The sequence below is a fragment of the Trematomus bernacchii genome, unplaced genomic scaffold (genome assembly GCF_902827165.1).
Source record: "Trematomus bernacchii unplaced genomic scaffold, fTreBer1.1, whole genome shotgun sequence".
Classification (NCBI taxonomy): Eukaryota; Metazoa; Chordata; class Actinopteri; order Perciformes; family Nototheniidae; genus Trematomus; species Trematomus bernacchii.
The window spans coordinates 459,687-471,102 of NW_022987623.1; the positions used below are offsets into that span (position 1 = coordinate 459,687).

The 11,416-nt window shown below is 37.2% G+C and overlaps 1 protein-coding gene across 1 annotated transcript in view; it reads left to right on the forward strand.

Annotated features, from left to right (window-relative positions):
- Positions 1 to 10,820, forward strand: part of LOC117484379 (solute carrier family 26 member 9-like) — a 35,664-nt gene extending 24,844 nt beyond the window's left edge. The window contains exons 17-20 of the mRNA XM_034132835.1: positions 4,651 to 4,705; positions 9,841 to 9,977; positions 10,617 to 10,658; positions 10,738 to 10,820. Coding sequence (XP_033988726.1) covers positions 4,651 to 4,705; positions 9,841 to 9,977; positions 10,617 to 10,658; positions 10,738 to 10,758 — 255 coding nt within the window. The 3' untranslated portion in view covers positions 10,759 to 10,820. The remainder of the gene's footprint in view (positions 1 to 4,650; positions 4,706 to 9,840; positions 9,978 to 10,616; positions 10,659 to 10,737) is intronic.
- The last annotated feature ends 596 nt before the right edge of the window (positions 10,821 to 11,416 follow it).

The following is an 11,416-nucleotide window of genomic DNA, read 5'->3' on the forward strand; positions in this document are numbered from 1 at the left end:
AGTACAGGTATTTGTGTTCAACATGTAAGAAGTAGAAAGTACAGGTATTTGTGTTCAAAATGTAAGAAGTAGAAAGTACAGGTATTTGGGTTCAACATGTAAGAAGTAGAAAGTACAGGTATTTGTGTTCAACATGTAAGAAGTAGAAAGTACAGGTATTTGTGTTCAACATGTAAGAAGTAGAAAGTACAGGTATTTGTGTTCAAAATGTGAGAAGTAGAAAGTACAGGTATTTGTGTTCAACATGTAAGAAGTAGAAAGTACAGGTATTTGTGTTCAAAATGTAAGAAGTAGAAAGTACAGGTATTTGTGTTCAACATGTAAGAAGTAGAAAGTACAGGTATTTGTGTTCAACATGTAAGAAGTAGAAAGTACAGGTATTTGTGTTCAACATGTAAGAAGTAGAAAGTACAGGTATTTGTGTTCAACATGTAAGAAGTAGAAAGTACAGGTATTTGTGTTCAAAATGTAAGAAGTAGAAAGTACAGGTATTTGTGTTCAAAATGTAAGAAGTAGAAAGTACTCGTATTTGTGTTCAACATGTAAGAAGTAGAAAGTACAGGTATTTGTGTTCAACATGTAAGAAGTAGAAAGTACAGGTATTTGTGTTCAACATGTAAGAAGTAGAAAGTACAGGTATTTGTGTTCAACATGTAAGAAGTAGAAAGTACAGGTATTTGAGTTCAACATGTAAGAAGTAGAAAGTACAGGTATTTGTGTTCAACATGTAAGAAGTAGAAAGTACAGGTATTTGTGTTCAACATGTAAGAAGTAGAAAGTACAGGTATTTGTGTTCAAAATGTAAGAAGTAGAAAGTACAGGTATTTGTGTTCAACATGTAAGAAGTAGAAAGTACAGGTATTTGTGTTCAACATGTAAGAAGTAGAAAGTACAGGTATTTGTGTTCAACATGTAAGAAGGAGAAAATACAGGTATTTGTGTTCAACATGTAAGAAGGAGAAAATACAGGTATTTGTGTTCAAAATGTAAGAAGTAGAAAGTACAGGTATTTGTGTTCAACATGTAAGAAGTAGAAAGTACAGGTATTTGAGTTCAACATGTAAGAAGTAGAAAGTACAGGTATTTATGTTCAAAATGTAAGAAGTAGAAAGTACAGGTATTTATGTTCAAAATGTAAGAAGTAGAAAGTACAGGTATTTGTGTTCAACATGTAAGAAGTAGAAAGTACAGGTATTTGTGTTCAACATGTAAGAAGTAGAAAGTACAGGTATTTGTGTTCAACATGTAAGAAGTAGAAAGTACAGGTATTTGTGTTCAACATGTAAGAAGTAGAAAGTACAGGTATTTGTGTTCAACATGTAAGAAGTAGAAAGTACAGGTATTTGTGTTCAACATGTAAGAAGTAGAAAGTACAGGTATTTGTGTTCAACATGTAAGAAGTAGAAAGTACAGGTATTTGTGTTCAAAATGTAAGAAGTAGAAAGTACAGGTATTTGTGTTCAACATGTAAGAAGTAGAAAGTACAGGTATTTGTGTTCAAAATGTAAGAAGTAGAAAGTACAGGTATTTGTGTTCAACATGTAAGAAGTAGAAAGTACAGGTATTTGTGTTCAACATGTAAGAAGTAGAAAGTACAGGTATTTGTGTTCAACATGTAAGAAGTAGAAAGTACAGGTATTTGTGTTCAACATGTAAGAAGTAGAAAGTACAGGTATTTGTGTTCAAAATGTGAGAAGTAGAAAGTACAGGTATTTGTGTTCAACATGTAAGAAGTAGAAAGTACAGGTATTTGTGTTCAACATGTAAGAAGTAGAAAGTACAGGTATTTGTGTTCAACATGTAAGAAGTAGAAAGTACAGGTATTTGTGTTCAACATGTAAGAAGTAGAAAGTACAGGTATTTGTGTTCAACATGTAAGAAGTAGAAAGTACAGGTATTTGTGTTCAACATGTAAGAAGTAGAAAGTACAGGTATTTGTGTTCAAAATGTGAGAAGTAGAAAGTACAGGTATTTGGGTTCAACATGTAAGAAGTAGAAAGTACAGGTATTTGTGTTCAACATGTAAGAAGTAGAAAGTACAGGTATTTGGGTTCAACATGTAAGAAGTAGAAAGTACAGGTATTTGTGTTCAACATGTAAGAAGTAGAAAGTACAGGTATTTGTGTTCAACATGTAAGAAGTAGAAAGTACAGGTATTTGTGTTCAACATGTAAGAAGTAGAAAGTACAGGTATTTGTGTTCAAAATGTAAGAAGTAGAAAGTACAGGTATTTGTGTTCAACATGTAAGAAGTAGAAAGTACAGGTATTTGTGTTCAAAATGTAAGAAGTAGAAAGTACAGGTATTTGTGTTCAACATGTAAGAAGTAGAAAGTACAGGTATTTGTGTTCAACATGTAAGAAGTAGAAAGTACAGGTATTTGTGTTCAACATGTAAGAAGTAGAAAGTACAGGTATTTGTGTTCAACATGTAAGAAGTAGAAAGTACAGGTATTTGTGTTCAAAATGTGAGAAGTAGAAAGTACAGGTATTTGTGTTCAACATGTAAGAAGTAGAAAGTACAGGTATTTGTGTTCAACATGTAAGAAGTAGAAAGTACAGGTATTTGTGTTCAACATGTAAGAAGTAGAAAGTACAGGTATTTGTGTTCAAAATGTAAGAAGTAGAAAGTACAGGTATTTGTGTTCAACATGTAAGAAGTAGAAAGTACAGGTATTTGTGTTCAACATGTAAGAAGGAGAAAATACAGGTATTTGTGTTCAACATGTAAGAAGGAGAAAATACAGGTATTTGTGTTCAAAATGTAAGAAGTAGAAAGTACAGGTATTTGTGTTCAACATGTAAGAAGTAGAAAGTACAGGTATTTGAGTTCAACATGTAAGAAGTAGAAAGTACAGGTATTTATGTTCAAAATGTAAGAAGTAGAAAGTACAGGTATTTATGTTCAAAATGTAAGAAGTAGAAAGTACAGGTATTTGTGTTCAACATGTAAGAAGTAGAAAGTACAGGTATTTGTGTTCAACATGTAAGAAGTAGAAAGTACAGGTATTTGTGTTCAACATGTAAGAAGTAGAAAGTACAGGTATTTGTGTTCAACATGTAAGAAGTAGAAAGTACAGGTATTTGTGTTCAACATGTAAGAAGTAGAAAGTACAGGTATTTGTGTTCAACATGTAAGAAGTAGAAAGTACAGGTATTTGTGTTCAAAATGTAAGAAGTAGAAAGTACAGGTATTTGTGTTCAACATGTAAGAAGTAGAAAGTACAGGTATTTGTGTTCAACATGTAAGAAGTAGAAAGTACAGGTATTTGTGTTCAACATGTAAGAAGTAGAAAGTACAGGTATTTGTGTTCAACATGTAAGAAGTAGAAAGTACAGGTATTTGTGTTCAAAATGAGAGAAGTAGAAAGTACAGGTATTTGTGTTCAAAATGTAGAGAAGTAGAAAGTACAGGTATTTGTGTTCAAAATGTAAGAAGTAGAAAGTACAGGTATTTGTGTTCAACATGTAAGAAGTAGAAAGTACAGGTATTTGTGTTCAACATGTAAGAAGTAGAAAGTACAGGTATTTGTGTTCAAAATGAGAGAAGTAGAAAGTACAGGTATTTGTGTTCAAAATGTAAGAAGTAGAAAGTACAGGTATTTGTGTTCAACATGTAAGAAGTAGAAAGTACAGGTATTTGTGTTCAACATGTAAGAAGTAGAAAGTACAGGTATTTGTGTTCAACATGTAAGAAGTAGAAGTACAGGTATTTGTGTTCAACATGTAAGAAGTAGAAAGTACAGGTATTTGTGTTCAAAATGTAAGAAGTAGAAAGTGCAGGTATTTGTGTTCAACATGTAAGAAGTAGAAAGTACAGGTATTTGTGTTCAACATGTAAGAAGTAGAAAGTACAGGTATTTGTGTTCAACATGTAAGAAGTAGAAAGTACAGGTATTTGTGTTCAAAATGTAAGAAGTAGAAAGTACAGGTATTTGTGTTCAACATGTAAGAAGTAGAAAGTACACGTATTTGTGTTCAAAATGCAAGAAGTAGAAAGTACAGGTATTTGGGTTCAACATGTAAGAAGTAGAAAGTACAGGTATTTGTGTTCAACATGTAAGAAGTAGAAAGTACAGGTATTTGTGTTCAACATGTAAGAAGTAGAAAGTACAGGTATTTGTGTTCAAAATGTAAGAAGTAGAAAGTACAGGTATTTGTGTTCAAAATGTAAGAAGTAGAAAGTAAAAAGTTGTCAGAAAAATAAGTAGTGGAGTAAAGTACTGATAGCAGAAAAATGTACTTGAGTACAGTAACAAAGTATTTGTACTCCACTACTTCCCATCTCTGTACATAAGCTACAGTGTAGAAATGGCAATGAAATTCTTCTGATCTGAACTCCTCCAACAATGCAATTTATATAATAAAATACAAAAATAGAAATTAGTGCAAGAAGGCATGTAAATAGATTATGATATGTACAAGAACAGAATATGAAATTAAATAATGTACATTAAGACAAAATTAAATACGGTTGATTCATTCATTGCTATTTTCTAATTATTAATATCTACGCTGAAATTACTCTGATTTCTTTCAATATGTTCACCCATATTACACCTTTATTACACCCTTAAATGCTATCATTTTTAAGTGAGTGTACGAAAATGCTAGTTATTCCAACACTCTCCTTTCCTTTATTCCCCTCCCAGATGAACTCCAGCTACACGACGCTGGGCATTAAACTGTACCTGGCTAACGTTCAAGGTAAGATCTTATTTAAATGTACTCAGGAGAATTTCACAGTTGTTTGCAAAGAAACAGAGATGTAATCATTCATTCAACAAGAAGTGTTAAGGTCTGAAGGACACTGAGATTAAGTAAACTCTTATCATACAACGACGTACGTGCCTGCTTTGGGTAAATACTCTGTGGTGATACACAGTTTGAGATAAAAGCCTTTGTTTCACTCTGTTTAAAGGTCACCTATTGTGCAAAATGTCTTTTCTACATCAACATGTGTCCCCTCTTCTTCATGTCTCTTCTACATCAACATGTGTCCCCTCTTCTTCATGTCTCTTCTACATCAACATGTGTCCCCTCTTCTTCATGTCTCTTCTACATCAACATGTGTCCCCTCTTCTTCATGTCTCTTCTACATCAACATGTGTCCCCTCTTCTTCATGTCTCTTCTACATCAACACGTGTCCCCTCTTCTTCATGTCTCTTCTACATCAACATGTGTCCCCTCTTCTTCATGTCTCTTCTACATCAACATGTGTCCCCCCTTTTTCATGTCTCTTCTACATCACCATGTGTCCCCTCTTCTTTATGTCTCTTCTACATCAACATGTGTCCCCTCTTCTTCATGTCTCTTCTACATCAACATGTGTCCCCTCTTCTTCATGTCTCTTCTACATCAACATGTGTCCCCTCTTCTTTATGTCTCTTCTACATCAACATGTGTCCCCTCTTCTTCATGTCTCTTCTACATCAACATGTGTCCCCTCTTCTTCATGTCTCTTCTACATCAACATGTGTCCCCTCTTCTCCATGTCTCTTCTACATCAACATGTGTCCCCTCTTCTTCATGTCTCTTCTACATCAACATGTGTCCCCTCTTCTTCATGTCTCTTCTACATCAACATGTGTCCCTTATTCTTCGTGTCTCTTCTACATCAACATGTGTCCCCTCTTCTTCATGTCTCTTGTACATCAACATGTGTCCCCTCTTCTTCGTGTCTCTTCTACATCAACATGTGTCCCCTCTTCTTCGTGTCTCTTCTACATCAACATGTGTCCCCTCTTCTTCGTGTCTCTTCTACATCAACATGTGTCCCCTCTTCTTCATGTCTCTTCTACATCAACATGTGTCCCCTCTTCTTCGTGTCTCTTCTACATCAACATGTGTCCCCTCTTATTCATGTCTCTTCTACATCAACATGTGTCCATTCTTCTTCATGTCTCTTCTACATCAACATGTGTCCCCTCTTCTTCATGTCTCTTCTACATCAACATGTGTCCCCTCTTCTTCATGTCTCTTCTACATCAACATGTGTCCCTTATTCTTCATGTCTCTTCTACATCAACATATGTCCCCTCTTCTTCGTGTCTCTTCTACATCAACATGTGTCCCCTCTTCTTCGTGTCTCTTCTACATCAACATGTGTCCCCTCTTCTTTATGTCTCTTCTACATCAACATGTGTCCCTTCTTCTTCATGTCTCTTCTACATCAACATGTGTCCCCTCTTCTTCATGTCTCTTCTACATCAACATGTGTCCCTTATTCTTCATGTCTCTTCTACATCAACATGTGTCCCCTCTTCTTCGTATCTCTTCTACATCAACATGTGTCCCCTCTTCTTCGTGTCTCTTCTACATCAACATGTGTCCCCTCTTCTTCATGTCTCTTCTACATCAACATGTGTCCCTTATTCTTCATGTCTCTTCTACATCAACATGTGTCCCCTCTTCTTCGTGTCTCTTCTACATCAACATGTGTCCCCTCTTCTTCGTGTCTCTTCTACATCAACATGTGTCCCCTCTTCTTCATGTCTCTTCTACATCAACATGTGTCCCCTCTTCTTCGTGTCTCTTCTACATCAACATGTGTCCCCTCTTCTTCATGTCTCTTCTACATCAACATGTGTCCCCTCTTCTTCATGTCTCTTCTACATCAACATGTGTCCCTTCTTCTTCATGTCTCTTCTACATCAACATGTGTCCCCTCTTCTTCATGTCTCTTCTACATCAACATGTGTCCCCTCTTCTTCATGTCTCTTCTACATCAACATGTGTCCCTTATTCTTCATGTCTCTTCTACATCAACATGTGTCCCCTCTTCTTCGTGTCTCTTCTACATCAACATGTGTCCCCTCTTCTTCGTGTCTCTTCTACATCAACATGTGTCCCCTCTTCTTCGTGTCTCTTCTACATCAACATGTGTCCCCTCTTCTTCATGTCTCCTCTACATCAACATGTGTCCCCTCTTCTTCGTGTCTCTTCTACATCAACATGTGTCCCCTCTTCTTCGTGTCTCTTCTACATCAACATGTGTCCCCTCTTCTTCATGTCTCCTCTACATCAACATGTGTCCCCTCTTCTTCATGTCTCTTCTACATCAACATGTGTCCCCTCTTCTTCGTGTCTCTTCTACATCAACATGTGTCCCCTCTTCTTCATGTCTCTTCTACATCAACATGTGTCCCCTCTTCTTCATGTCTCCTCTACATCAACATGTGTCCCCTCTTCTTCGTGTCTCTTCTACATCAACATGTGTCCCCTCTTCTTCGTGTCTCTTCTACATCAACATGTGTCCCCTCTTCTTCATGTCTCTTCTACATCAACATGTGTCCCCTCTTCTTCATGTCTCCTCTACATCAACATGTGTCCCCTCTTCTTCATGTCTCTTCTTCATCAACATGTGTCCCCTCTTCTTCATGTCTCTTCTACATCAACATGTGTCCCCTCTTCTTCATGTCTCTTCTACATCAACATGTGTCCCCTCTTCTTCATGTCTCTTCTACATCAACATGTTTCCCCTCTTCTTCATGTCTCTTCTACATCAACATGTGTCCCCTCTTCTTCATGTCTCTTCTACATCAACATGTGTCCCCTCTTCTTCATGTCTCTTCTACATCAACATGTGTCCCCTCTTCTTCGTGTCTCTTCTACATCAACATGTGTCCCCTCTTCTTCATGTCTCTTCTTCATCGACATGTGTCCCCTCTTCTTCATGTCTCTTCTTCATCGACATGTGTCCCCTCTTCTTCATGTCTCTTCTTCATCGACATGTGTCCCCTCTTCTTCATGTCTCTTCTTCATCGACATGTGTCCCCTCTTCTTCATGTCTCTTCTTAATCAACATGTGTCCCCTCTTCTTCATGTCTCTTCTTCATCGACATGTGTCCCCTCTTCTTCATGTCTCTTCTTCATCGACATGTGTCCCCTCTTCTTCATGTCTCTTCTTCATCGACATGTGTCCCCTCTTCTTCATGTCTCTTCTACATCAACATGTGTCCCCTCTTCTTCATGTCTCCTCTACATCAACATGTGTCCCCTCTTCTTCATGTCTCTTCTACATCAACATGTGTCCCCTCTTCTTCATGTCTCTTCTACATCAACATGTGTCCCCTCTTCTTCATGTCTCTTCTACATCAACATGTGTCCCCTCTTCTTCATGTCTCTTCTACATCAACATGTGTCCCCTCTTCTCCATGTCTCTTCTACATCAACATGTGTCCCCTCTTCTTCATGTCTATTCTACATCAACATGTGTCCCCTCTTCTTCATGTCTCTTCTACATCAACATGTGTCCCCTCTTCTTCATGTCTCTTCTACATCAACATGTGTCCCCTCTTCTTCATGTCTCTTCTACATCAACATGTGTCCCCTCTTCTTCGTGTCTCTTCTACATCAACATGTGTCCCCTCTTCTTCGTGTCTCTTCTACATCAACATGTGTCCCCTCTTCTTCATGTCTCTTCTTAATCGACATGTGTCCCCTCTTCTTCATGTCTCTTCTTCATCGACATGTGTCCCCTCTTCTTCATGTCTCTTCTTCATCGACATGTGTCCCCTCTTCTTCATGTCTCTTCTTCATCGACATGTGTCCCCTCTTCTTCATGTCTCTTCTACATCGACATGTGTCCCCTCTTCTTCATGTCTCTTCTACATCAACATGTGTCCCCTCTTCTTCATGTCTCTTCTACATCAACATGTGTCCCCTCTTCTTCATGTCTCTTCTACATCAACATGTGTCCCCTCTTCTTCATGTCTCTTCTACATCAACATGTGTCCCCTCTTCTTCATGTCTCTTCTACATCAACATGTGTCCCCTCTTCTTCGTGTCTCTTCTACATCAACATGTGTCCCCTCTTCTTCATGTCTCTTCTTAATCAACATGTGTCCCCTCTTCTTCATGTCTCTTCTACATCAACATGTGTCCCCTCTTCTTCATGTCTCTTCTACATCAACATGTGTCCCCTCTTCTTCATGTCTCTTCTACATCAACATGTGTCCCCTCTTCTTCATGTCTCTTCTACATCAACATGTGTCCCCTCTTCTTCATGTCTCTTCTACATCAACATGTGTCCCCTCTTCTCCATGTCTCTTCTACATCAACATGTGTCCCCTCTTCTTCATGTCTCTTCTTCATCACCATATGTCCCCTCTTCTCCATGTCTCTTCTACATCAACATGTGTCCCCTCTTCTTCATGTCTCTTCTACATCAACATGTGTCCCCTCTTCTTCATGTCTCTTCTTCATCAACATGTGTCCCCTCTTCTTCACGTCTCTTCTACATCAACATGTGTCCCCTCTTCCTCATGTCTCTTCTACATCAACATGTGTCCCCTCTTCTTCATGTCTCTTCTACATCAACATGTGTCCCCTCTTCTTCATGTCTCTTCTACATCAACATGTGTCCCCTCTGTGTAAAGAGACTCTGAAAGTTTCAGGAACAAAGATTCTCTCTCTTTTTGTCCTGATCCATTTATATAAAAACCTGTCTGAAAATGAGCTGATCAGATTTTGGCCACTTTATGATGTCATAACGATGTTTTGGCTTGGTAACCATTAGCCAATCAGCAACCAAGGTAAACCCCCCCCACCTTATCACCTGAATCTCCTCCTAGAGCACCATTGAGTTCTTTGTAACCAAATCTCTCTCAGAGGGGCGTGGGGAGTGGCTCCTTATTTTTCATCTAAAGTAACAGACAGAGAATCAGCACTTTTGAAACAGGGCTGAAACAGAGGGGATTATGGGATGCTGCAATGATCTGTTTGGTGTTTCAGCCAATCAGAGACAGGCTCTGTATATATCTGAGACCTGTGATATATTGATGAAAAACAGTATAATAGGGGACCTTTAAATCTTCCTGTGATATGTGTTGTCTTGCAGCTCAGGTGTATGAGGAGCTGGAGACCGGAGGAGCGTTTGATGACGGGAATATTTCCCGCAGTAATCTCTTCCTCTCCGTCCACGATGCCGTTGTGTTTGCTCAGCAGAGCTCAGCAGAGAGGAGGGTCTCCCTGGAGGTAAATAAATAAATAACTTTATCATACAAATTCTTCTTCAGAGTTTCACTCAAACATACATTATAATGTTAGTGAAACAGACATAGACATATTTATTCACAAAGTATTTTGACTCCACTACTTCACACACAATTCTTCTGACCTGAGCTCCTCCAACAATGCAACATATAATAAAACAATTGTGCAAGAAGTCTATATACATGTAAATAGAATATGATATGTACAAGAACAGAATATTAAATTAAATAATGTACATTAAGACAACATTTTATACGGTTAATTAATTACTATGTTCTAATTATTAATATCTACGCTAAAATGACTGTGATTTCTTTCAATATGTTCACCCATATTACACATTTATTACACCCTTACATCTTGTAATTTAAGTGTGAGTGTCAGACATAGACATATTTATTCACAAAGTACCAAATTCCTCTTTTAGCACAGCTTTTATCACCCTCTCTGTTTCAACGAAGGGTTAACAGAAACATCACACAGGATTTTGTAAGAGCAAACTAAATAACTCCAAGGTCAGGCTGCATATGAAATGCTGTGTGCCTGATGGAAATACAGGAAATGCATCATCTTCTGTTTGACTTTAAATATGTACGTGTACGTGCGCTGTGTTTGCTGCAGGAACTCTCCTCTAACATTAATGTGGAGAAGGATCTGGAGCAGGTAGGCACTTTCAAATACAAGCTGAAAGAATTCACAGCAAAACCTTTCCTCTTTATCTAATATTATTTTACTTTTACAGGAAATGTTTGAGCTGCAGTGAAGATGAGCAGAAGAAGATAGCAAACATGTTTTTAATGTCACTTTGATAAATAAAAAATTGTTGCTGACAACTCTGTATTGAATATCCATAATTTAATTAAAATGGTAAACGTCGAGGCTGTGCTCTGTGGCGTCAGTAAGCCCAAGTTGATTTCTTGCTATTAATCAGACATACTTAGGATATAGGAAGCCATAGGAAGGAAATATCTTGAGGAATAGTTAGAATTAAAAAAAAAGTTTGTTTGCTTAGAATTCTGATAAAAAGAGTCAGAAATCTAAGAATATAATCAACATCTGAGAAAAAAGTCAGAATCTGAGAACATCTGAAATCCGAGAAAAATGTCAAAATCTGAGAAAAAGGTAAAACTGTGAGATTAGTCAGGTTTCAGTGAAAAAATAAATCTAGAAAAGTTGGAAATAGTTTGGAAAAAAATCAAATTCTGAGAAAAACAAATAAATCTTAGAAAGAAGTCAGAAATCAGAATTTTGAGAAAAAAGTCAAAATCTTAGAAAAAGTCAGAGAAGAAATTCAAAATGTTAGAAAAAAATCTGGGACAAGTCAGATTCCTGAATTTTGAGAAAAATAGTCCAATTCGGAGAAAACAATTTTAAAAGTCAGGTTTCTGAGAAAAAATTCTAAATCTGAGAAAAAGTCCAAA